At 64.3% G+C, this 24,959-nt stretch overlaps 1 protein-coding gene across 3 annotated transcripts; it reads right to left on the reverse strand.

Annotated features, from left to right (window-relative positions):
* Positions 1 to 338: 338 nt before the first annotated feature.
* Positions 339 to 22,618, reverse strand: PHRF1 (PHD and ring finger domains 1). 3 transcript variants are annotated; one of them, XM_037163038.2, is made up of 18 exons: positions 22,234 to 22,618; positions 19,348 to 19,462; positions 18,881 to 18,988; positions 15,348 to 15,565; positions 13,216 to 13,299; positions 11,761 to 11,876; positions 9,636 to 9,736; positions 9,349 to 9,524; positions 8,640 to 8,769; positions 6,786 to 6,913; positions 5,817 to 5,998; positions 5,409 to 5,528; positions 4,929 to 5,083; positions 1,902 to 4,430; positions 1,497 to 1,657; positions 1,080 to 1,250; positions 885 to 1,013; positions 339 to 720 (listed from the first exon to the last, which is right to left on the reverse strand). In XM_037163038.2, exons 2-18 carry the CDS (start codon positions 19,439 to 19,441, stop codon positions 577 to 579), a joined length of 4,746 nt encoding a protein of 1,581 aa, XP_037018933.2. In that variant the 5' UTR covers positions 19,442 to 19,462; positions 22,234 to 22,618; the 3' UTR covers positions 339 to 576. The 3 variants fall into 3 exon arrangements, with proteins under 3 accessions (XP_037018933.2, XP_037018932.2, XP_037018931.2); XM_037163037.2 differs by having other exon boundaries at positions 1,080 to 1,346; positions 5,409 to 5,525; positions 22,234 to 22,616; XM_037163036.2 differs by having other exon boundaries at positions 1,080 to 1,346; positions 22,234 to 22,616.
* Between the last annotated feature and the right edge of the window lie 2,341 nt (positions 22,619 to 24,959).

The following is a 24,959-nucleotide window of genomic DNA, read 5'->3' on the forward strand; positions in this document are numbered from 1 at the left end:
TTTGGGGGGAGCTTGGGGCAGGGCTGCATTCGCAACGAGGAAACAGGACACACACTTCGGAACCAACTCCCAAAGAGCGCCGGCCACCCTGGGGCAGTGGCTCCTGCCGGGTGTGTGTGGCACCTGGGGCCTCCCCAGTGGCCGGTGTCCCTGGCCTTCAAAACCTGTGCGCACGGTGCTCCACCTGCCGGAGGTGGCAGCTCCGACCGGACACTGCTGCTGGCAGGCCATCACCAGCAAAGACAGTGGGTCACCTAAGTGAGACGTGGGCAGCCCCTCCACCCGCCAAGGTCCCCGCTTCGGCAAAGGGCGCACTGTTCAGGCACTGAGCCAGCTGAGAAGTTTCTGAAGATAATTTGTTTTTGATAAATTAGAACACAATGAAACAGTGTGTCTATAATATACATATAAAAAAGTCCAGTTTAAGTTGAACAGGACAGGTGCACAGACCACATGTGGCCACAGGAACCCTGAAAACAGTGCTGGGTGTCCCCAGAGTCTTCTGCTACTGCCACTCCCGACAGCACTTCCGGGGACCAGGACGGCAGCCCCTGTGGCGCTGCGGACGGCGTGGCCTCAGCTCTCAGCGCCCTGGGCCGCAGGCTCCTCCCCGGCCTCCGGCCTCCGGCGCCTGCGCATGTGCCTGTACTTGCCCACGTAGGCCCGCACCAAGTTGCCCACCTTCACGGGGTTGATCTCCCCGCTCTTGCTGTGGCAGATCTGGGGTGAGGGAGGCACAGTTACTCAGAGGCACTTTGGGGCCACTCAGGCTCGTTCACAAGCAGCGAGGACGCTGCTCTGACCGCCCAGCACCCCCGAGTGCCCCGGCCCAACACCCCAGGGGCCTGCCTCCGTGCGATGGCGTGGCCCTCCCGGCCGCCCACCTTCTGAACAGCCTTCCGGAGGATGTCCTTGTATTCCTCTTTGGTCACCTCCCTCCTCTGGTAGAAGGGCTTGATGGCCAGCTTCACCTCCTCCACCGCCCGCTCCTGCATGTGCAGCTTCTTCATGTACTGGGGTGAGGACAAGTGTGAGCGGGCGCACACGCAGAGGCCCAGGGGGGGAGGGGCAGAACTTACCTCCTCACTCTTGGCCTTCTCTGTGGCTGGCCGGGCAGCGGCCGGCCTCTCCTCTGAGTTGTTGGTGTCGGCGGTGTGGCCAGCCGGCTCTGAGGCTGTGGTCAGGCCGATGGGCACTAGCACTGGGGCCGGGCTTGGGGCCAGCCCACAGGCAGCTGGGGGAAGACCGCCCTGCAGGGTGGAGTGGACCGAGGACTGACTGGCCGGCGCGTGGGGCGGAGCACTTGCGGGCAGAGCCAGGGTGGGAGGCAGGCCGGGGCTGTAAACCTGGGCACAGACACAGCCCGCTGGGTGCGGCCCCTGCTGGCAGCACCCCCACAGTCCCTCGTGCACAACGAAGAGCCTTGGCCGGTGCTGGGAGACTGCCAGCCCACGTGGCTCAAGTTCAAGGTCACCTCCCTCCGGCCAGGCACCCACCTGAGACAGGTCAGCATTGGGGAAGGCAGGCTCTGGAAGCCTGTGGCCAGGAGGAAGGGGCTCAGGGAAGGACGCCTGCTGGGTGTCCACCAGAGGGCCTCCGTCTTCGGGTCCCCAGGACTCTTCCGGGGGGGGCTGCTGCAGCCTGTGAAATGGCAACCCTGAGGGCAACACAGGGCAGGTGAGTGCTCTCGGCCATGCCACTGGGGAAGGCCACTTCCTGGCTGGGAAGTTCCCGAGAAGCACCCAGCAGCAAGGACCGCAGGCTGTGCTACAGCCGCCTGACTAGGGCCTGCAAGGCCAGTGTGACCGAACGAGCGCCCAGGGAGAGGGTTGCTGTGGTGGCCACTCCACGCGCCACACCGCCCCAGCCCACCCTACGGGCTGCGGGCGCACCCCACTCACGCAGGCCTCTGTCCTCGGCCAGGGCGCTGCCTGCCGCCCCCTGCAGGTTCCAGGTGACCCTCTTCACCGGGGCTTTGGCCCGCAGCACGGCCATCCGACAGGGGCCTTCCTCCTGCCCCACCAGCGCCCCGCCTGCGGCCTGGCCTCCCAGGGCGTCCCAGGGCGTCCCAGGGGTCACAGCTGTGGCCTGGTCCTGCTGGAAGGAGGCCTTCCCTTGGGGACCCTCCGCCCAGGGTGGGAGCTGCGCAGCATCTTCACTGCAGACCGGCGGCACCTCCCGTCTGAGTTCGGCCCCGGCCAGGCTGGTGCCCGGCTGCGGGCCAGGGGCGGGCAGGGCGAGGCTGGGCGGGGCCCCCCGCTCCGGGGAGGAGTCGGTGCTCTCTGGGGAAGGCGGGGAGCTCATGTCGTCCAGCTGCGAGAGGACGCCCTCACTCGAGAAGTCTTCGAAGACCTGTCCCGCCTCCACGGAGTCGCCGTAGTCCAGGTCCTCAGGCAGACACTCGGCCGGCACCTCCGGGGCCAGGGGGGCCTGTGAGGGGGGCTGGGGGGCCTCAGCCCCTTCTGACCAGGCATCCTCCCTTGGCAGCCTGGCTGGATGCTCCCTGCCTGGCCCCAGATCCTCCTGGGGAGGGGGTGGTGGGGAGGCCTTCTTCACAGGCAACTTCCTCTCTGGGGAGTGGGGCCAAGGCCTCTTCTCTCGGGAACGAGGCTGCCGATGCTCCTGGGACCTGTGTTCTGTGCTGGGGGACCTGGACCTGTGCCTCCTCCTCTCCCGGGAGCCCCCTGTGTGCCGGGGCCTCTCATGGCTCCTCCCCCTGGGGGGGTGGAGCCTCCAGGCCCTCTCTAGGCTGCTGGGGGGAGAGCACCCCCTCCCCTGAGACCGAGACCCTGACCGCCGCTTCTGCCTCCTCCGGCTCTCACGGTGTTCGTGGGAGGAGCCGCCAGGGCTGCCGGACCGGGACCTGGACCCCCGCCGGCCTCGGCCCCGGGAGTCCCTCTTCCTCTCCCTGCTCTTGTCCTTGGCTTTCTTCCGCTTGGCTCGCTCGAGGCTGCTGGAACGGTCGCTGGAAGACCTCGGAGCCCTGACCTTGGGCCGGTGCCTCTTGGTGTGGTCCTCGTCCACCAGTGGTGACGCAGACCTGGAGCTCCCGTCCCCCGAGCGGGAGCCAGAGCGGGTCCTCCTGTGCTCGCGGGTGGCAACCTGCTTCCTCTCGTCCTTCTTCCTGCCCCTGGAGCTGGAAGTGGAGCGGGACCGGGACCGCAGCTCCACGACCCTGTGGGTGGTTGGCAGCGGCGGGGCAGCCGGCTCCGTCACGGTCACGCAAGTCACCGTCCGCTCTTCCGAGCCAAAGAAGGTGCTGCGGGATGGCGGGTCCTCGTCCTCCCAGGGCTCCAGCCGGGATGGGGATGGCCTCTGGGCGCGAGCGGCTGAGCCGGGGCCCCTGGCAGACCCCTCCTCCTCCTCCTCCTCGCCCCCGAGCTTGCGTGCGCTGACCGGAGGCCCCCAGGCGGCCTCCACGGTGTAGGAGGTGACGCAGCGCACGGTCTGCGAAGGCGGAGCCCCGGGGCCGCCCACGGAGATGGTGCGGGTGATCTCCGAGGGCAGGAGGCCGGGGCCCCGGCGCTCGGGGCTGCTGCCTGTGGAGCTGGAGTCGGAGCCGGTGGGGTCGAAGGGGTCGTACATCTCACTCTTGAGCTGCTTCGTCTTCCTGAGGGAGAAGAGGGGCGAGGGATTCTCTTTCCGCTGCACCTTGTTCTCGACGGGCCGGAACGTGTGGCAGAAGCCAGGGTGGGCAGGTCTGCCGGCGAGGGCCGCGTTCCCCGGGATGTTGATCCTGAAGCTCTGGAAGGTCGAACCGCTGCCCTTCCCCCTCGAGGGCCCCAGTGGGGTGGGGGACTGGGCGCCGCCCCCCGAGTGCACACTGGACTCCTGGGAGCCCCTGCCACGGGTCTCGCCCTCGGCCCGGGCGCCGAGGCCAGGCTGCCCAGGGCCCTCCCTGCCCGTCAGCCGGCTGATGCAGGAGCTGGGGATCTCAACGGGCCGCCTGCTCGTGGGGGCCGGGGCCGAGTCTGCCCGCCCACCGCCATCCCTTCTTATCTTTGGTATCCGGGGGAGCTTGGAGATGTCCGCTCTCCTGGGAGCTGGTTTTGGGGCCTGTGCTGGCACTATGCTCTTGGCCGGCAAGTCACAGCCGCGGTCTGAGATCTTAGCTGTGAACCTAAGAGGCACAGTGTGCTTGCCGCTGCCGCCGCCGGCGTGGGGGCGGTCGGGCCGTTTCGGGCCGAGACTGCTCCCGTTCCACAGGCGCTGGGCCTGGCCCGGCTGCGGGGTCACCGAGGGGTCCAGTCTCACCGCAGCTCCTGGCGTGAGCACAGGAACTCGGGAGGGGGCCGGCCTGCCTTGGCCGTGCGATCCCAGGCTTCCCGGGCACCCTGGGCTTGGTGCCGGGGGCTGCAGGCCATCCGTGGGCCCAGGGCCTTCTCCCTCCTGGGCCGCGAGAGCCGGGCTCCGCGGGAACGGGACGGGCGCTGAGAGACAGAAGGCGGCAGCCGTCAGGCCCTGCCCCTCTTCCAAGGCTCGGAGACTTGTTCCATCTCCACCCAAGGGCCTTTGTTTTCAGGGGTGCGTGTTCAGTCCCACCCGCCTGCTGCATGGGCAGACGGCCCCGCTGGCAGGTGCAGGGTGGTATTCACGACTGGGTCCAGCCCGTGCCAATTCCAGACCCTCCCACGGGGCGGGGTTGGGAGGACGCCCCTGCCCCAGCCCCACACGTCACTGGATGCCCAGTTCCACAGCTGGACCGGCCCCCGCCCCTCCGACCTGCAAGAATGCAGAGTTAAAGGGGCTCCGTGAGGCTGGCTGCATCGCCACCCTAACCGTGTGCCTGTCGCCTCTGCTCAGAGCGTTGGTGGAACACCATCGGGAAACGACCCAGACGCGGCCCCTCCCGGGACGTTTCCGAAGCGCAACGTGCACGTGTCTCTGGCGCAAGTGTGTCTCAGCGTCCAGCGTGGGGGCCGCCTCACCAGAGTGCCTGGCGCTGAGCGAGCCGTCCCGGTGGATGGTGATGTCGGCGCTGTCCATCAGCAGCAGGCTCTGGCTCGACAAGATGCTGCCCAGCAGGTCCGGGACCGGGGCTCCGTCCGCCTCAGGCTCGGGCGCCGCGGCGGGGATGCTCCTCCTGCAGTGCAGAGAGCCCTGCTGCTGGGGCCCCCACGCTGTGCCCCGTGCGGGGCGGGGGAGACCCACCCAGCAGCCCCCACGTGGGGAAGACGCTGTGCGGTGTGCGATCAGCCGACGGCACCGAGAGGCCGGCGTGGGCAGGAGAGCACCTGCTGGCTTTGTGGCTTCGGTCACTCTTCCTCCCCAGAGACCCGGCCAGCGGCGCGCAGCAGAGGCCGTCGCCTCCCCATCAGGGAGCCCAGAGGTGAGGACACAGGCCTGTCAAGTCTTGGGGGCAGGCCACCACCCAGGACCACACCCCTGGCTGCCCGACCCCAACACACCTGGAGAGCCCCATGGAGACAGGCCTGGCCACGGGCTGGTGCGACCGCAGGGCTGAGCGGGAGAGAGCCCTCCTCTTGGTGCTCAGCGGGGAAGCGGGGCTGGCGGATGGCTCCTCACTGCTGGAGGGGAACACAGTCCAAAGGGAGCAGGACACCCAGGCCCGAAGGGCCCTTGTTCGACAGTGCCCGGCAGGACTGGCTAGGGCCGCCCCACGGAGCAGACTCCTCGGGTGGGGACGAGTATGCGTGACCTCAACACACGCCACCCGCCTGGGAAGGGCTGGGACGGGAAGCACCTCCCTCGTCTCACAAGTGGGGAGGCCCGACCACCCGCCTGCGGGAGGGAGGGGCTGACCGTGCCGCCCGACCCCCAGATGCACCTGCACCCTTCCGTCCCCTGGCAGTCACCTGTAAATAGGGTCCAGCTCAGAGGGGTCTCCAAACAGAGAGAGGGGGGCGACCCCGATGTCCGCACGCATCAGCCCCAGGGAGGGGTCCGCAGGCTTGTACACGGACGGGATGCAGGCCCCGCGGGCCGGCCTCCGGAGGCCCAGGGCCCGCGCGATGCGGCAACGGGCTGTGCCTTCCCCCTGACGCAGGGACGGGGAGACGGGCGGTCAGTGGGACCGAGGTCAGCGGGGGGCGGACTGCAGCCTCGCCCACCAGGGCCGGCACCACTGGCTCCACCCCCAGAGCGGATGGCGCCGGACACGGAAGGGATGGGTCATCCACTTGGTGCCCAACGTGACCGCCACCTGGGAAGCGGACCCCGCGGGCAGCGCGCCCAGCACGGCAGTCCCAGCAGGCAGCCTCCGCTCTGGCTCCGACTGACACCGAAAACCTCCACCTCAAACTGAACCGCCTCTTCGCGCCAGGCTGCGCTGCGGGAGTTCACACTGGGGCCGCCGCAGCGACAAGGGCGAGTGCAGAGCCACACAGAGGTGAACGCCTGGCGTTCTGCACCTACATCTCCCAGCCAACACTTCCAAGTCCACTCCCAGGGCTGCAGCGAGGAGGGAGCCTTCAGAGGGGCTGCACAGCGGCCGCCCAGACACACGGGAGGGCAGCTCTCACAGGCCCCACGACCAGGGCCTAGGGACGCTGTCAGGGTGAGACAGTGCTGCCCCTCGACCTGCCCCACCAGCCCCTGCATCGGGGCACAGTCAGCAAGCCCCTCGACGAGTCAGGGGCCTGGCCTGGCCCCTGTGCCCCTCGGGTGCGGGGACTTGGGTCCCAGGACTGCCGCACGGCCCCTCAGGGTGCCCACACGCACCCCAGGTACGGGAAGGGCGTCTACTGTGTCAGCAAGACACACAGAGAAGGGGCCACTGCAGGGCCCCCCACATGCTGGCCTGCTGTGGGGGAACCTGGCGTCACCTTTAGCTTCTTCCCTTTTCTCTTCTTCCCGCGGCCCTGGCGCCTTCTGGACCTGGTCCCAGAGCTCCTGCTCCTCACGGTGGGGTGGGACTGGGTTCTCTTCCTTCCCCCCACTCTCTTCCGTCTTCCTACAAACAGGACATCCAGGGTTGTGCCTCACTGTGCGCGCCCTCGGTGTCCCCACCAGGGTGTGGCCGCGCTCCGCAGGACCTGGCCTGAGGACGACCGTGTGGAGGCATGGGGTCTTCAGGGGAAAAACAGGCCGCAGATGAAAACCCCGCTGCCCACACACAGCGAGGGCGGCACAACGCGAGTCCGCTGTGCCGTGTGCGCCCGACAGAACCGGCGCAGACGTCAGTCACTGAGTCAGAGACAAGACGTGACAGCCCAGCACGGTGGTGAGGCACGCAGTTCTGTGCCCGCTGAGGGGTCCACAGAGGACTCCTCTGAGACTCGAGAACACGCGACTTCATGTGCGTTTCCCGTGAGACACACCGTGACCCTGACCCTGCAAACGCAGCCGGGTTCATCCTGACCAGCCACCTCGGGACCGGCCCCACGCGCTGTCAGGCCCACGCCGTCCCTTGACCCTACTGAGGAGCTGCTCTGCAGTGAGGTGGCCCTCAGGTCTGGGGGCCAAACATCCGTGAGGCTGGGCAGCAGCTGGCGCAGGTCAGTCCCCATCACAGTCCCAGTGTGTCCATCCCAGTGTGTCCATGGACGGAGCTCTGATGCACACACACCCCTCCCCCGCCCCCGGCAACTGGCTCACACAAACCAATGACACCCAGCTCGCACCTGGCTCTGCAGTGGGCACAGCTGACTGGGGACACTTGGACAGGAGACCCCTGTGACCCAGAGGACACAGAGACACGGGGCACAGCCAGCAGCCGAGAGACTCGTACTTGGCTCTGATTCAAATAAACTACTGTCTAGGTTCTGTGACAGCCCCAACCGGAGCGGCTCCGTGGGCTGCGTGGTTCGATTCCCGGTCAGGACACAGGCCTGGGTTGCAGGCTGGTCCCTACTTGGGGGTGTGCAAGAGGCAAGTGACCAACGTTTCTCTCCCTGTCTGTCTGTCTCCCTTCCCCTCATCTAAAAATACATACATACCTACATATATACATACAGGAGACAGTAGGTGCTCAAAAAATTTTTTTGAATGAATAAAATCTTAAGAAAAATAAAATGAAATGGAACTGTACGACATTTACAACCCTGTTGGAACCTTTACCACAGATTGTGGATCTGAGCAGTCAGTGTTCGTTTTTTGCAAGTTTGCCTCCATTATTGTCATTATGTTTTTTAAAAAAGGCTCCCTCTTTCAGGAACACAAGGCAAGGCATCTGCAGACAGACAGACAGACAATGACGAGAAGGACGTGGCCAGAGGAAGGGCCAGGAACAGGGCCCGCAGGCCACCTCCGCAGCCCATCCGCCCACAGGCGCGGTCCCGTCTGCAGCAGCCTCACAGGCAAAGCGAACAAACAAAACAAAACAAAACAAAGGAGGTGCCACCAAAAGAGCCCTCCAGTCCCCTCAGCACAGGCGAGGAGGGGTCACCCTGGGCAGGAAGCACCTCAGGGCCGGGGGCAGCAACCAGAGTTCCACCCAGAGACTGCTCTCCGGCCACTGGGGGGCGCCAGTGAGCAGCCCACGTGAGGACCGGGAGGGCTCCAGACAACAGAAAAGGCCGCGGGGCACAAACAGCAGGAGGGCAAGCCCCACGGTGCCAGCGGCACTCAGGCATTGGTGAGGCCCCGGGACAGATGTCCTGCTTTGTCCACTGCAAAGGCCACCACACCAAGCGATGGCCAGCAGGGCTCAGCCCACCCAAGCTCCCTCCCCTGCTTACTGGCTTTCTTCCTGCGTCTGGCGGGGGCCCGCGGCGTCACCGGGCGCTGATACACGGCGGTGCTCAGACCAGAGGCCACGGCTTCGATGGTCTCGTCCAGCAGAGAAGACACCAGGTACCTCGGGACGTGCTGCACAGCAGGAGGGTAGAGCTGGTGGGCGGGGGCTGCCAGGGTTGCTCCCACACACCCGCCCAGCCAGGGCCCCAGGCAGGGCCCCCCCGTGCAACAGACACACACAGAGCCCCTGCCTGACCCCTCAGCTGGCACTGCCCTCTTGCTTCTAAGAGACCAAGTACAGGGGCTTCCCGAGGACAGAGGCCCCAGCAGCACCTGTCTGGGTGAGAGGGAGGCCCCCGCAAGACACAGGTGCAGGGCCAGTGCGGGGTGAGGAGGGCCGGGCAGGCCTGCGGAGCAAACAGGGCCCCGGAGTGGTGCAGCGGGGAACCCACAGACCCAGGCAATTGTGCGAGCGAGCCCCACGAGACACAGAACCGGGCAGGGGCACAGGATGTTGGGAAGAACTTCAGGAGTCTGCGCTGGGACCCGGTGGTGGCAGAGGCGTTTGTGACCAGGGTGCCTGGCCCAGTGACCCCAGTCTCCTCCCCCAACCTGGTTGCACGTGTTGTGGGAAGACACTCACTGCAGGGGACAGCTTGCCCTGAGGCCCCGTGTGGCCCCCCAGACTCGGGGCGGGGTGGGGGAGCCCACCTGGATGTTCTGGGCCGTGGACATGCGGTTCCGGTCCACGGCGGCGCGGACGCGCTCGCTCTGCCGAGTCCGAGCAATGGCCCGAGTCCGCCCCGAGCGAGGTCGCAGCCGGCTGGGGGTAGGCACCACGTCCACCAGGAGCAGGGAGACCTCCTCCTCGGTCACAGAGTCTGTGTCTTGGGAGAAAAGAGGCCCTGAGCTGCTGTGCAGCCGGGACCCCATCCCCACCCAGGACCTGCCCGACCCCACAGAGACCCCAGCTGGCCGGCTCAGGGCGGCAGGACTACCTGTGGGCGGGGCAGCAGCTCCAGGGACAGCACACTCGGGACAGAACCACTCATCCACCGGCACCTCCTGCAGAGGGGGGTCCAGACACTCCATGTGGTACCTGCGGGGCAAAGGGTCTCTCGGACAAGGGCCCTGGCCGCACGGCTGCGAGCAGGGGCACCAGGCGTGGCTGAGCCCACGGTGCCACCTGCATCCGGGGAGTGACTGGGGCGAGGTGAGCTCATGGCCCTTCCCGGGACCCCACAGGGCTTGGCCCTGCTCTCCTGACCAGGCCACCGCTGCCCGGGACCGGCACCCGACCACCCGGCAGCACACTCCCTGCCCACTGCGGGCTCTGCCAGCTCAGAGACCAAGAACTCCTGCCCACCCCTTGGAGACCACCCTGCCCCACAGTCCGAGAGGCCCTGTCCCCTGGTGAATAAACTTTTCAACTTTAACATCTCCAGAGTGACCGGTGCCTTGTCCCCTGTGGCAGTGAGAGAAGATGGTGTCTGTGTCCACAGGAGGCCTCTGGTTCTGTTTTTTTTTTTTTTTAAGATTTTATTTATTTATCTTTAGAGGGGAAGGGAAGGAGAGAGGTAGAGAAACGTGAACGTACGGTTGCCTTGCATGCGTCCCCTGCTGGGAATTGGCCTGCAGGGGACCAGCCTGCAACCCAGGCCTGTGCCCTGACTGGGAATCAAACCTCGATTGTCTGGTTCGGAGGCCCAATCCACTGGGCTACACCAGTCAGGGCCTGGTTCTGTTTTTAAATGAGCCCCGCACATGCCAGCTCCGAGTTAAAGGTCTGACTGTGGGAGCCCCTGCGGACCACTCCCTGACATCTGGGGGCGCCTGGGAGCCGCAGCTCGGGCTGTGTGGGCAGGCCAGACTGGCAGCGTTGGTCCGTCAAACACTGCAAACACGTAAAACCGACACACTCGACTTACACTTTTAAAGTACTGAGAAAAAGTAACGAAAGTGTAAAGTCCCCAGAAGCTGCCGTTGCAGTCACGAGGGTGAAAAAGGGATCTCTATGTGAAAGATCAGAGTGATAAGTTACGGCCTCGATTTAGAAGCTCAGGGAGAGACCTCGGCTTCTCGACTGAAAGCTCTAATGGCCTCCGCTAGGGCCACTGGTGCCACGGAGGCCACCGGAAGGCACGGTTGGCATTAGCAGTGGAGGTGGGGAGCGGGCGGAGCAGCAAGGACAGGGCTGGTGACGAGGGCCCACCCTCTCCTGCCAGCACACGCCCTGTCCAGGGACCCCAGACCCTCCTTCAGAGAAAGGATGTGTGTGAGCCTCTGGGGGCAGGAAGCCAGCCGTGGGTGCTCTGTCCCCGGGACACCCCATCATCCGCTGCCTGCTCACACTCCATCAACAGACCACCCAGCGCCCGGCGAGCCAGCCTGTGCTGAGGACAAGTAGCTGCAGAGGCGGCAGCTCTGAAGGATCCCAAAGGCAAAGGTCGTCAGGTCCGGTGACTGTCACAAAACCCAGCTCCAAGCTACGCTTGTGAGAAAGGAGGGGGGCCGAGGTATCCAGAGGGTGGGGGCGGAGCCTGGGGCAGTGCACCCTGGGACAGACAGGGCGCCCAGGGCTCCGGCTGCCCTGCCTCCTGCTTCACAGCCCAACCCTCAAAACTGCGACTTGCTGCCTGAGAGAAAGTTCTAGATCCACCCGCCTCCTTGGAGTCTTTCACTATGTACCGGGGCCTGTGCCCCCAAAGCAATGGTTTTCACAGGCACCTCAGAGCAGACGAGGTCCCCAGCTGTGCAGGGGACCCCGCAGCAGTGTGGGGGGCCGTCGCAGAGCCCCACCAGCCCCCCGGGCCATGGCCTCCTGGCCCTCTCCCTTGTGTGGACACGGGACACACGCCTCTGTGGACGGCCTCAGCCCACTTCTGGAGGCAGGTGGAGGGCCAAAGAGCGACAGGACGAGGGCCTGCTGGCTGCCGACCGAGGGCACAGAACCCGTGGCACAGGTGGCAGCCACACACCAGCCAGCGGACGAGGGTGTGGCCTCTCACAGGGGCCACGAGGTGCAGCTCCCTTGCTCACTTCCGGTGTGGCAGGGCCCTGGGCACCCCTGCCTCTCGGGCTCCCAGATGGCTGCGAGGGGCGGCCTGCGGGCCCCACACTTACCCAGCGTCACAGCTGTCGCAGAGGAGCAGGCGGTCCTCCCGGTCACTGCGGCCACACACCTCACAGAAGGTCGGGTCCTCCTCCTCCTCCCGGGCCCGGGCCCTCTCCACCGGGATCTGCAGGCAGAAGGCGAGCTGTCCACATCGCACACGCAGCCCAACCCGGGGCCTACAAGGCCAGACTGCTTGCAGCTGAGCCCCATCAGCTTCCTAAGACCTCAGCGTGTACTGCAGACTGACCCAGAGGCTTGGGATTAACGGGCATAGGGTGACTTTAACAGGCGATTGGTGACCATTCCCAGGTCATTCACAGGGAAGAAAAAACTGGCCCACCAGAAAGAGGCCCCGGCAGAGCAGGCAGTGGGGGCGGCAGGGCCCGAGGCTGCAGGGAGCCCAGCCCACGCCTGCTGGCAGCTGGGCGAACAGGAAGGCAGCAGCGCTGACCTCCCGACGACTGTCACATAATCAGACACAGAAACACGGCTCCACATGCTAACAGGACAGTTGTGCACCAAGAACCCTTCTCCCTCACAGGTGTTCTCGGGCACGGTTCATTAGCTGCAGCCATTTGTGCCCGGTCACCTGCAAGGTCTGTGGACACAACACACCCGCCCACCACCAGAGCCCTGGTCAAGGAGGGCTTCCCACAGTGGCCCGCGACGCCCAGGGAACACGCTGGGACACGCCCGTGCCTGCCCTCTGGGGCCCCACAGGGCCCCGGGGACCCTGCACTCGGCACTGCAGTGAGGCCCTGTCCACCTCGCCGCGGCACCTCCTGCCCCCCACACTTCACTGGCAGCCCAGGCCTTGGGCAGGAGGCAGAGCGCCTGCATCAACAGAACCAAAGCTGCCGCCTGCAGCTCAAGCCTGCGAGCACCCCAAGGGGACTCGGGCCTGGCAGTGACATACCGGCGAGGAGCCTGAGCCGGGCCCTGGTTTGTCCCTTGCAAACCACAGCAGGTCTGTGGCTCTCAGACACACACGGCCTCACCGGTCCAGGGCTCACACCTGCGGCCTGCCTCCAGCAGTCTCGCTAATGCCTGTCTTTGGCATCAGAACATGTGTGGAGGCTCCTCCAAAAAGCACGACAGGAGTCCGAAACCTGGTCCCCAGAGAACCGGCCTCCTCCCCATGGCTGCCGGGGACCCCAGAACAGCTCTGGGGTGCAGAGGTGGCGCGTGGGTGTGGAGAGGGATCCAGGAAACTGCCCCAACGGCAGCCGCGATGCCTCTGGCCTCCCCCCCCCCGAACGCGCACACACAGCCAGCAGGCAGGGAAGCCCTCCAGCCCCCAGCTACGAGTGCACACCTGCGAGTACCGTTTGGTGGACTCCCGACCAGCATGGGAGCGGGACTCCCTCATGTCGGGGAAGCAGCCGTGAAAGCGTGTCTTCCCACAACATGGGCTGTGCAATGAACAGGGGGCAGTGGGGGCACTGCCCAGTGACCACACTCACCTTCTTCAGGACTTTTCCACCAAACTGGGCTCGAATGCAAATGCAGTTAAACAGGGCTCGGTCCACTGGGCAGGAGTTGGCATTCTGCAAGACACAGGGACCCGTCAGGGCTGTGCGCATCGCTCCCACTGGGAGCAGCGCACTCCGAACGCAGAGTGCACTCGGAACCCGTCAAATGCCCGTGCTGAAAATCTAATGCTTCCCATGTGCCCGGCCCGGAGCTGAGCTGCTGCAGTGCCACCGTGAGGCAGAGACAGGAAGTGCTTCCTCGCTGCACACACACAGCACCACCGGGGGGCGTGCAGGGGCCGGTCGCAGGGGCTCTGCCTGTTCAAAGCCTTTGCCAGGGTCTCCACAAGACTGCTGGATGCTTCTCAGCGAACTCCGAGGGTTTCACTCCTCAGTTACGCTGCAAATGTCTACTTCTTGCTTCACAGACAGTGCTTCCAACAGGAGCCCTTCGCTTTAAATCACCCTCACCAGGCCTGTGTTGCACGACCAAGGGCTTTCACTTAACTGTGGGGCTTGGGACGCACCCTGAGCAGCCACCACCTGAGCTCCTGCCCTGCACCTGTGCCCTGGGCACTCCTGACCCAGCACAGGGCTGGGGCTGCTGTGGGTACTGCGGACCTGTCGCCTGCACCTGCTGGGTGCCTCTTGCTGGCTCCCGGTCCCAGGGTGCTCACTGCAGGTAGACCTGTTACACCCACAGCAGCGGAGAAGCCCCGGGGCTGCTCTCCTTCCATGGGAGCCGGGGGGCAGCTGTGCCATGCTGCCACATGCTGTTGTCCACGTGACGTGTGTCCTGTGACCCCTGAGGCCGGCTGGGCTCAGTCCATTTATCACCCTCTCCCTTGACCGCCCCTGAGCCTTGGGAGCAGGACCCCCCTCGTCCGTGTTCTCTGTGAAACTGACAAAGAAGCCCTCTCCTCTCCGGCTGGGAGACCCCGTGCACCTCGTAGGCTTCCCAATGTGCTACACACGGGCTCACAGAAGAGTCCCCTCCCTGCGACCTGAAGTGCCACTGTCTGCGGCACCCGTGTCTCCAGGCCCACCTTGCTCCTGCGGCCCAGTTTCTGTCCCCGCACCCATTCCAAGTGTCCTCCCCTCAGCTGATGAGCCGTCGACTCCGGGAGGAGGCCGCCCCCTCTCCTGCAGGAGCCGCGCAGCCCGACCAGCCCTCTGGTGAGCCTGTGCCACCAGGGGACCCTCTGCAGGGACCCTCCAGAAGGTGGCCCTTCCTCACTTGCTCCCAACTCTTAGAAGAGCTCTTGAAATGTCTTCTCGGACTCACTTCTAATTGCACCGCAACTTCAAATCCTTGCTGACCTTGCAGCTTGCAGCCAGCCACCCACAGGACCCGGTGCCCCAGCAGCCCCCACGGGAAGTGGCCCTGGTGGACTAGGGTCACCCCCGCCCCTCGAGTCAAGGGGAGATGTCGCCAGAGCAGAGCCCCTGGAGCCAACCCTGACCTGGGCTGCAGACCTGCTGCCACGTGCGGGGCCACACACTAGAGGCAAGGAAAGGCCCCAGGACACAGCCTGCCAGCACCCACAGGCCACATGGACACCGTGGGTGACACCTCTGTCCTGGGCCTCAGAGATGCACGGCACAGGGACACTCCCGAGCTGCCGGGGACGGGGAGAGCGTGGCTGGGCACTGAGGCCCCACCGCCTCTGCCAGTCCTGCTGGGCCCCACGGTGCTGCCCAGCTCCGGGACCTCCGGGTCTGTGAGGATGGGGCAGAAACGAGAAAGGCAGAGGGGCAGTTCCTGAGGACAGTGGTCACCAGTGGGAGGGGAACAATGTGACTTATCATTGTATGTGTCCACATCTTTGAAGTTTTCAGAAAAAGAAGTTTAAGATGTGGGAGGTACTGCTTCCTGAGTCCAGCGTGAAACAGGCCTGCCCGCGGCAGGTGCCCTCGGTTTCGCTGCAGGCCCACCGGCCCCTGAAGGTCACCAGGGGCAGCGCTGCTGTCTGCTCCTCTGCAGCGCACGCGCCCCAGACTGAGACCGGAGCGCACGGCCCCGCAGCCGCAGCTCCCGCCCCAGCACAGCCAGGCCCAGCAGGAGGCCGGCCCGGGCGCCGCCCTGCGGTGCAGGAGGAGCCCCGGAGGGAGGGCCGCCTCACCTTCGACCACTCCACGATGCAGTCCAGGCAGAAGTGGTGGGAGCAAGTCTCCGGGGTCCCCACAGCCTGGCCCCTGAAAGTGTTGAGACAGATTGGGCAGCTCTCCAAGTCGTCGTCAGAGTGCCACTCGCCGCCAGCCTCCAGCAGCCCCTGGGTGCTCGCTGCTGCCACTATTTCCACGTCGTCATCAGCGTCATCTGTGATGGCGCCTTCCGAACCTCGAAAGAGGAAACGTGACTTTGTGAGCTGAGCAGTGGAAGGCAGGGGCGGCAGCCGCACTCAGGAGAGCGAGTTCCCACACTCCACGCTTGAGGGACAGACCTGTCTGGCAGCCCCCCCAGGTGTGACTGTCACGGGGCACCTCAGTTAAAGCTGCTTCCAAGCTAAGGGCACATGGCACTGGCTGAGCAGCCACAGCAGCAGGGGCCCCCGTCCTCGAGCAGAAGCCAACCCCGAGGGGCAGGGCAGCCAGGGCCAGACCGCACCTGCCACAACCAGGTTAACTGGCCCGGCCAGCGGCCCCGACCCCTCCTCCAAACACAGTGCTGGAGAACGGCCTGCCTTCCGCTAACGCCGCCCTCAGCAGCCCCTACTTCCTTTCTCCGCAGGAAGACAGCACAGGTGCTGCACCAGACAACTCGGCCTCGAGAGGCTCCGAGGCTGGGACCTCGCCAGCAGAAGCACCAGGAGACACTTCTCGTTAAACATGGAACCGTCACTTTGTTTTCTGTCCTCCCCAAACTCCTCCACACTAAAGACACAGGTGCACATGGAGAGAGAACACACCTGTTCTAAAGGGGCCGGTCTAGTCCTGGGAGCACGGGCTGCAGCCCCGGGCCTGCTGTGCCGTGGCAGAGAAGTCACCAGGCGGCTCCGCCTTGTCAGGCGGGCTCTCCAGCAGTGCCTCTCCCTGGCCCAAGGCACAGCAGCCAGAGACGCACTACTCTAGGGAGCTCAGGGCAGTCCCCACCCAACAGCCAGCCAGAAGGGAGACTGCAGCCCCACAGCGGGAGGGCGACAGCCCCGGGGGACTGACTACCTTAGGTCTCAGGTGGGAACCACGGCCCCACCTGCGGACACCTTGATGTTGGTGGTTGAGACTGAGCGGAGAATCAGCCGCCCGCACCTGGACCAAGACACTGAGCGGCCTTGGCTCCCATGTCTGTGGCCATTTGTTACACGACAAGAGAAAACTAATAGAACAGATTGTCCACAAAATTCTGGAGAATGGAAGTGGAAAGCAAGGTGACAAGTCACTCTGTCCAGCTTTCCTCCTTCACTAGTGGCCGGAGAGACAGCCAGCGGAGGCCGGGGGCACTGACTCTTCCGATGGAGCTCTGCTGACTCAAGAGTTGAAGGGAAGGCAGAGGCCCGGCCACCTGAGGTCCAGCAAACCCTCTGCAGCACCTGGGACCACAGAGCAACACCTCAGCATCGCTGGCAGTGATGGCCAAGAGCAAGAGCACGTGGGGGCTCGAGGCCCTGAGCACCTACCCCCACCTTTCTCAGGTACTGCAGCTGACGAGGGGACCAGCCTGGCTTGGCAGCTGGCGGCAGGCTGGAGCCCCAGTGCAGAGGAGGGCAGTCTCCAAGGAGAGCACAGCGCCCACACCAGAAGGAGACAGAGTGAACTGGGGCCAGGAGTCAAGGCTGACAGGAGGGGATGCACCCTGAGCAGACCAGGAGTGAATCACAGACACCCATGCACAGGCCTGCAGGGCTGGGAGGGGCCGGAAAGAGTCCGACCACCTCCTCTTCCGTGGTTAGATCCCCACGGACAACAACGTCCAACGCTGGAAACAGCACAGAGCAGCACAAGTGATTTCCGTAACAAACACAAGGGCAGGAAAAGCAGCAGGCCGAGCAGAAGTTGCTGTGGGTAGGGGGCCTGGCAAGTACGAGGCGGCCCTTTGGAGAAGGCCTTCCGGCACCCAACTGCACCCGGACTGTCCGAGACTGGTGCTGGAGAAACCAGGGGTGCTCACGAAAGTCTTCCAGACCCTCAGCGTCGACTGCTGCCTCCCCTGAGCCTTCCCTGCCCATGGCACTCCTCGCCCTCCGCACACCCAGGGTACCTTCCCCGCTGCATGCACAGCTCTGGGCCGACTGTCCCCCCACAGCACTCTGCCCCTAGCCCCCACCACCCCTGCCCTTCAGATCCCAGCTGAGGCCTGGCTCTCTCTGGAACCTTCCCTCTCCACCCAGGTCCACCCTGAGTTCTCCCCCTTCCTGTGACCCCCCCCCCACTCACCCCTCTCCTGCACCACAAAGGCTCCGTCACGCCACTGTCTGTGCTGCCAGGGGTGGGCTCAGGGTTAGCGAGGATCCCAGACGAGCAAGCTTCCACCCTCCCTCCGCCCCGACTCTGGATCGAACAGGCCCTCAAACATTTGCTTGAGGGGTGAATGGGCAGCACCTCACATCCGTGTCCAAACCAAGCGCCTGTGCCTGAGGCCTGCGGCAGGGAGGTCCACCGCCCCACCAGCCTCAGGAAGCACGTGTGCGAGCCACATGCGCGACCTGCACTCTCAGGCCAGGGTCTCGTGCCCCTGTTCAGAACTCAGACCTAACTCTGGAAAAGCGTGTCGCCCACACACTCAGCACAAACTCACACTGACAGACACTGTGCCGACCCCGTTCCTTCGTCAGCACTGTCCCAGATGCGAGGGTTCCCTTCCTGGATCGTTCTAACGCCGCGGGCGCCACAGGGGCCTGAAGGCCTGTGATGACGGACGGCAGCAGGCGCTGCAGGAACGTACGTCTCCCAACTCGGCGATGGCATCGGAAGGCGGCGAGCTGTGCTGGCCAAGCCGCAGAGCCCAACCCCCATCTCGCAGCAGAGGGCCAAGCGTGCCCTCCTCCAGGGGGGTGACCGGAGCGGGGCTGGGGCAGGGTGCGCCGCCCGAGGACCTTGCAGGCTGTGCAGCACCCAGGGCGGCTGGAAGAAGGCACCGCAAACCCACCCAGAGCTGAGCAGCCTGACCCTCGCATGGCACCATCGCCCTTTCCAGCCACGGTACCCACACGGAAGTTCAAGGGCACATGCAGACACAGACGAACAGAGACGGGCTGGGAATTCCTCACAGAGGCGTGTCCTACACGTGCCTGCCCCTCAGGTGTCCCAGGCAACAGAGCACGGGGGAGCGCCGGCCAGAGCCGCTGAGCGGACCTGCCAGGGCCCGGGCCTGCAGGGCCACCTCTCCCCGGAAACAGCCTGCCCCCACTGCTCCGTGCTCCTGCCCACCGAACCTGCTGTCCTCACCACGGAAGAGCCCTGACATATCGAGTCATCAAACCAGAAGGAGGTATTCCAACCGGGCGAGGCATCGCCCCCCCTGGACGCTGACCACATGCTACAGGGGACACTCCCATGAGAACTGTTCTGCCAAGAAGCCTCTCCCCAGCTTTGCACGCAGCCCCTCAGCTGGCCGGTGCAATGAGAACGATGATGTCACTGAGAACATTTTAGAACCAGTTGTCCCCTCGCAGCAAGAGGGGACACTGGGCAGCTGCTACCGTGGCAGCATTCTCACCAGATCCGTCGTCCAGGTCCCCCTCCTCGTCTTCTGCATCGGTGCTGTCACTGAGCTCACTGCCCGTGTCCTCCTCAGAGTCCCCACTGTCATCGTCCCCGCTCTCTCCTGGACCGAGACAGGCAGACACCCAGGCCAGGGCAGTCAGCACCGGGGCAGGACCAGCGCAGAGATGCCGGAGGGGGCAGAGGGAGGAGCCCCGGGTGAGCAGTGGGGGAGGGTGTTGGGGGATGGGAATGGAGCAGATGTAGAAGCAGAAGCCTTTGCTCTGTTCACACCTGCACTGCTTCCATTAAAAAGAAAGCAAAAGAACGTCCCACTTCTACAACTTAAGAGCAAAAGGTTTTTAAAGACTGAAAGACACGGACGCCATCTACGGAACCCAGCTCTCCCAGGGCCAGCACCCTGGTGGAGCGGGCAGGCCTTGGGCCCCCGTACTTGGCTTGGGTGGGGGCGGGGACACTCACCAGTACCGCCAGCCAGGGCAACAGCACTGAGTGGCAGGTGTGCGTCTGGCCCCGGGCTGCAGCCCGCAAGCTCGTCCAGGCTGTCGTCGTCCATCGCTGGACATGGAGGTTCAATCTGAAAGAGACCAGAGGAGAGTGACTGCCCATGCTGCCAGGCTGCAGAGCCCCTCAGAAAGAATGGCGGTCACTCCCAGCCCATCTCACCCACGACTGACACGCATCCACCTGTAGGCCAGGGAGGCCAAGCTCTGAGAGGTGACACACACAAAGCCACGCAACGCTGTGCACGAAAAGGAAGACAGAGTCTTAGCTACTCAGCGACATCCAGATCTCCACTTATAACAGACCTGGTTCAGCCTTGTACTGGCAGGTTTCATTAGGATGAAGTGGTTTTTCAGGAGCTGAGGCAAAGCAGGGCTTCCAAGAGGGAAAGGTCACCAGGAAGGCCTAGGTGACAAGCAGGGCACTCTCCTGAGAGGTCCCTCTCCACCAAGGCTGGCCACCCCAGCCTCCGCTCACCTGATGCCCACTGGGGGGCTGTGTGCAACATCCACCCCCAAACACCCCGGAGAGCGCAAGGCCGCAGGGCGCAGAGGTCAGGCTCCGCCTCCCAGCAGTCACGCCCACCCCATCCTGGGCTTCTGATCTCCAACTGGGGACACCTGTCCTATCTACTCTGCAAGGCCACTGCACAGACAGCGGAAGACCCAGACAAAAGACCTCATTTGCACCAGGGCCTCCAAGCCTGGTCCTTGTAAGGGTCCTTTCTTACTGGTGCTCCTCGCCCACACCCCAGTGTTACTGGTACCTGGAAACAGTGAGCTTATCGGGGCTTTTGTGGGGTTGTTAACTCACCAACCTGGTGCTCTCAAGTGAAGGAAATCAGCCCCAGTCCCACTTGACCTAGGGTCCATGCCCCCAGTGCTCTGCGCCTCAGCATTGCTGAAGGAACCTGCCTGTCCTGCACCCATGCCCTGGCCACACTCCTGCTGGGGATGCACAACCCAACGACGTGACAGGACCACTACCCAACCAGGAGCACAGCAGCCGTTCTGGAGGTGCAACTCGTGCACTGCCCAGGTAAGTCCTCTGACTCTCCGTCCACGGCTGGAACTGTTCCCACTGGACGCCACAACATAACTCTGGGACACCTGCCCCTACTGCGTGCAGCACAGCGTCCGCTCTGCAAAAACGCAGTGGTGAGAGGGGGGTGCACGCACACGCAAGCCTGCCATAGACACTTCAGACACCGGGAACCGCAGGCCCCGAGCCTGCCTGGGCAACAGCAGAGTGTCCTCCCCGAGGCTGTGCTCCCATCCACAGGGGCAAAGTTAGGGACAAATACCCCTGGCTCATCCCCTGCTGCACTGAGACCTGCAACCACCTGTAAGGGGCAGTGGCAGGGTCTGCCTCAGACGACACTAAGGCCATGATGGGGTCTGGCACAGGGGGTTTGCCAGAAATGCCAGCTTGGGAATGTAGTTGAACTCAAGGAGTGCCTGCACCTAAGGGCCAAGTCCGCAGGCTGAGCAGCCCTTCACCAAAGCTGCTGAAGATTCCCGAAGGCGTCCTCGCCTCCCTGAACCAGGGTGAGGGAGCCCAGGCGCTGAGGCTGCACGCCCTTCACGTGCCACCATACAATAGCCTACGCCAGCAGCACCCAAGAAAGCACACAGGTAGCCTCCTAAAGCACTTTCCAGAGCCAGTGCCTATGCCAACACCAGGAAGAGACCAGTCAGGGCCCCCTTCAGCACACAGCTCCACCACACCAGCGCGAGCGGACCTGCAGCCCTACTCTGCCCATAGGTTCCAGGCCTTGGCCCAGAGCACCTGCAGTCCCTCTCACCTGCAGGCTGCCTTTGGGGTGCTGGCGGCACTTAGGAGCTCTCTTGCTCAGCCTCCAGATCTGGGGGACATTAAAGCTGAAAGAACTTTTCCTCTCCCTTCAAATTCAGGGACCCAAAGCACCCACAATTCCAACTGGTGCTAAGGAATTGATTCTGGTGCAGCAGCTGCAGTGTGCCAGGCCCAGGGCCAGGGCCAGCCTGCCAGCCCACTTTATTCACTGTCTGCCACAGCGGCTGCAAGACTGAAACCAAACGGCTGCAGACATCAGAAAGCTGGGACAGGCAAGAGGGGTGCTGAGGACAAATGCCAGACCCTCCCACCAGGGCTCCGCCACTGGGCTGGTGCAGGGAGCCTGCCAGATTGGGCCAGCGACTGTTATCCTGTTATCCCCGGTAGGTCCAGGGAGAGGGAAGGCGTGCAAAATCCCAAGTCAAACGGCACCTGAGCCTCAGGATCTGTCCCGGAGACCACTGGCCGCATTGTGGCTCACCAGGCAGGTTACCTATACCATTCGGCCGCTGTACGAACCAGTCGCTGTGTGACAAGGGCAAGCTACTCAACCTCTCTGGGCTCAAGGCTAGTCATAACTACTCCCAAAAGGCTGCCGTAAGTCCACCTGACTCAATGACCAGGAATCCACCCCTCAGCCACGCGGGCCTGTACAAACGCGGACGAAGCAATGTGCACCAAGAGCTGGAAACGACTCAGCGAAAGGTCACACCTCGCTCGCACAGGGGAGGCGACAGAGCGAGGGGCGGGGTGTCACGGCAAAAGCGGGTGAGCTCCCCGGAGCAGGAAGAGGAAGACAGTCATTCCACGCCCGCGGGCCAGGGGCCTCCCCAGCCTCGGCGTGAGGCCTCCGCGCGCTGGCTCGGAGTCCCTACCGCCGCCCCCCGCGCGCGCGCGCCCGCCTGGAGCCAGCGCAGCGCAGGCCTCGTTCCGCCGGGCGGGCCACAGACAAAGCGCGCGGCGCCTGGAGGCGGCCCGGGCGAGCGGGACGCGACGGGGACCCCGGGCCGGCGGGGATCCCGCACGTACCCGGGAACCTCGTGTCCCGCTGGCCGTCCCCAGGCGCTCGTCGCCGCTCCAGCAAGAGCAACGACTAGGCCCTGCCGCTGCTGCCGCCGCGCGCTCCTCGACCCGGAAGTGCACTGAGCCGGCTTCCGGGACCCTTCAGTCCCGCCTGTTGGCGGAAACCACTGGGACGAGGAGAGGAAGAGAGGCCTGAAGCGGAGGGCGACGCCGTTCCCCGCGGTTGGGTGTATGGAGGCGTTGGAAACACTGTTCTTCCTGGACGAAAACCAAGCAGACCAGTGTCCTGGGGGAATTTGTGGTGTATCAACGCCCCGCCGGTGTGCTGTTCCAGGCCGTCCCCCCGCGCGGAGCTGGTGCAGTCCAACCCTCCGCCCGCCGCCCTGGGCGAATGGGAGCGGCCTTCCGGCACACCTGGGCCACGCCCCCAGCCCCGCCCGTTCCCACCCCCGCCCCGGAGCGCTGGCGGTAGTAAGACGGCCGGAGAATCCCTTGAGAGCGGCCTGAGGGTGGGCCCGGGAGTGGCAGCTCGGGGCCGTCCGTTCCCTCGTGAGCCAAGTAGCGAGGTGCGCGGCTTCTCCAGGAGCGGGGCGCGGCAAGTCCCGCACGCTCCACATCCAGAGCTCAGGGAATCGCGTGGTGTTTGACCGGCTGACTAGTACTGCGATAGACAAGCAGGGTGGGAGCCCGGCGCACGTGGGTGATGAGGACCGACCTGGCAAAGACCGAAGGCTGAGAGCGAGGACAGGACCAGCGCGGACAACAGGAGGGAGCCGGCGGGGCTGGGCCAGCGCGGGCCGTGGCCAGAGGGCCCGCGGTGAGCGCCTGGATCCGGGGCGCTGGGGGGTCTCAGCCAGATGACACGAGGTCATAGGATCCCCTGGGCGGCCGCGTGGGAGCAAACTGGAGCCTCCAGGGCGCACCCCGGGAAACCAGTCAGCAGGCCACTTCCGCGACCCCCCGTTCAGCGACCATCGTGGCCCACGTCAAGATGGGAGCCATGCTCATGGGAGCCCTCCCTCAACCTGAGACACACATTTGGGACATCTTGAAAGAGACTTTGAATGGACAGCTGAAGACTAGAGTTGGGCACACGCGCCACTGGAGATAAAAATGTAGGAGTCGTGTTGGGAGGTGGGGCGGAACAGCAGAGGACCAAGGCCTGAGCCCCAGGCCTCGTGCGCACAGAGATCCGGAACCTACAAAGGAAACCAAGAAGAGGCACCAGGGTTGGGGCTTGAGGAGAAATCAGGAGAGGGGCTTCCAGAAGCCAGTGAAAGAAAGCACAGCAAGGAGAAGGCCTGGGTGGAGCCAAGGCCACTGGGGACCTTCAGAACCGTGGCCCTTGGGGCGGAGGCTGGTGGAGTTTAAGGAGAACTGGGGGGCGGGGGGGGGGGGAGTAGCCAGGCAGCAAGCACCAACAAGCCTTCGCTGCACAGTTAGTGGCTCTGTGGCCCAGGAAGGCACAAGTGGAGGTCGCTGAAGAGTGAGTCCCGTGCAGGGGTGTGGCAGCAGGCGGGGGTGCTGATTTATGTTTTCAGTTTACATGGGAGAGGAGAGTGTGCTTCCAGGTTCTGTAAAAGACTTGGGAGCCCTTTAGTCCTTAAAGATGCCAGAGAGGCGGGGGACTCCGCGGTGAACCCTCTCTGTGGACTGGAGGGGTTAGGTCCGAAGAGAGTAGATGGCACAGCGCAAAGCCTCTTGGGTGTCACCCAGGCCAGGTACCTGAACCCAGGTACTCGGGCTCCAAGCATATTGATCATTTGACCCCCAGGAGGGTTTCTCAACCTCTCTGTGCCTGAGTGTCCTTGGCCACAAAATAGGGATGTTGAGGGCCAGAAGGGTCAGTATAGGGACAGTGCTTCTGGTAGAGTAGGGTCCGGCCTGGTAAACACCCTGCACAGGCACCCCCTGGCCCCAAATTGGCGCATGAAATGTGCCGGCCCTTGTACACACGCATGCGTACCTGGCGAAGACTATGACCTGGTGAAGAATACAAAGACACTGCCCAGGACAGTGTTCCAAATGAGGCACTGCGGGTCCCTGCCAAAGCTCCTGGGAAGGCACTAGACGAGCAGCTTATGATCAGCTTGGGGTGCGCTTGGAGGGGGGTCAGCCCCTCCCACTTCATTGGCAGTGGCTCCTGGGGGCTGCTGGGAAATTGTCCCGATAAATACATGAAACCACAAAGAGATGCAAAGGACACTGCCCTAGCAGGCATTCTTGAGCAGCGCGTGCCAGTCCGAGCTCAGATGGGAGATATCCCCAGGAAGCTGCCAAGAGTCACTGGCCTGGGCTCCACCTGAGCACAGGTGGTCCCCTAAGAACACAGACATGTATCTGTGCCTCCCATATACTGATGCTCCCACAGGCTGACCCAGATGACTTGTCCTCCCCCACCCTGGGGACACCTTCCATCTATACCTGCATCAGCACTGTCACCTCTGGCGCTCCCTGACCAGCCACCACCCGCCACCTTTCACAGGCTGGTGCCACACAAGCATGCAACGTGCACCCTGCCCACTTGCCCCTCACAGACCTGCACCTGGAAGCCTTTAGGTGTTCACAGTGTGTGCTGGCCACCTCTGCTCCTGCCCCCCACAGGCACAGGCAGGCAGCTGTCCTGAGCACAGGGGGATAGAGCTAGGCTGGGAGCTTCCTTGGTTCTCTGCAGCCCAGGCCAGCCCTTCCCTGTCACCAGATCTGCACACACACACAGGTCCAGAGCTGGA

The sequence above is a fragment of the Artibeus jamaicensis genome, unplaced genomic scaffold (genome assembly GCF_021234435.1).
Source record: "Artibeus jamaicensis isolate MK-2021 breed Jamaican fruit bat unplaced genomic scaffold, CSHL_Jam_final scaffold_537, whole genome shotgun sequence".
NCBI lineage: Eukaryota > Metazoa > Chordata > Mammalia > Chiroptera > Phyllostomidae > Artibeus > Artibeus jamaicensis.

What these genes read in the sequence shown, in the direction of transcription:
- PHRF1 (XM_037163036.2), bottom strand. Translation starts at nt 19,441, where the DNA reads ATGGACGACGACAGCCTGGACGAGCTTGCGGGCTGCAGCCCGGGGCCA. An exon ending in AGCTGCTGCCCCGCCCACAG is followed by an intron (nt 9,525 to 9,635) that starts GTAGTCCTGCCG and finishes TTTTCTCCCAAG; the next exon opens with ACACAGACTCTGTGACCGAG. An exon ending in TCCGGAAGGCTGTTCAGAAG is followed by an intron (nt 721 to 884) that starts GTGGGCGGCCGG and finishes CCCTCACCCCAG; the next exon opens with ATCTGCCACAGCAAGAGCGG.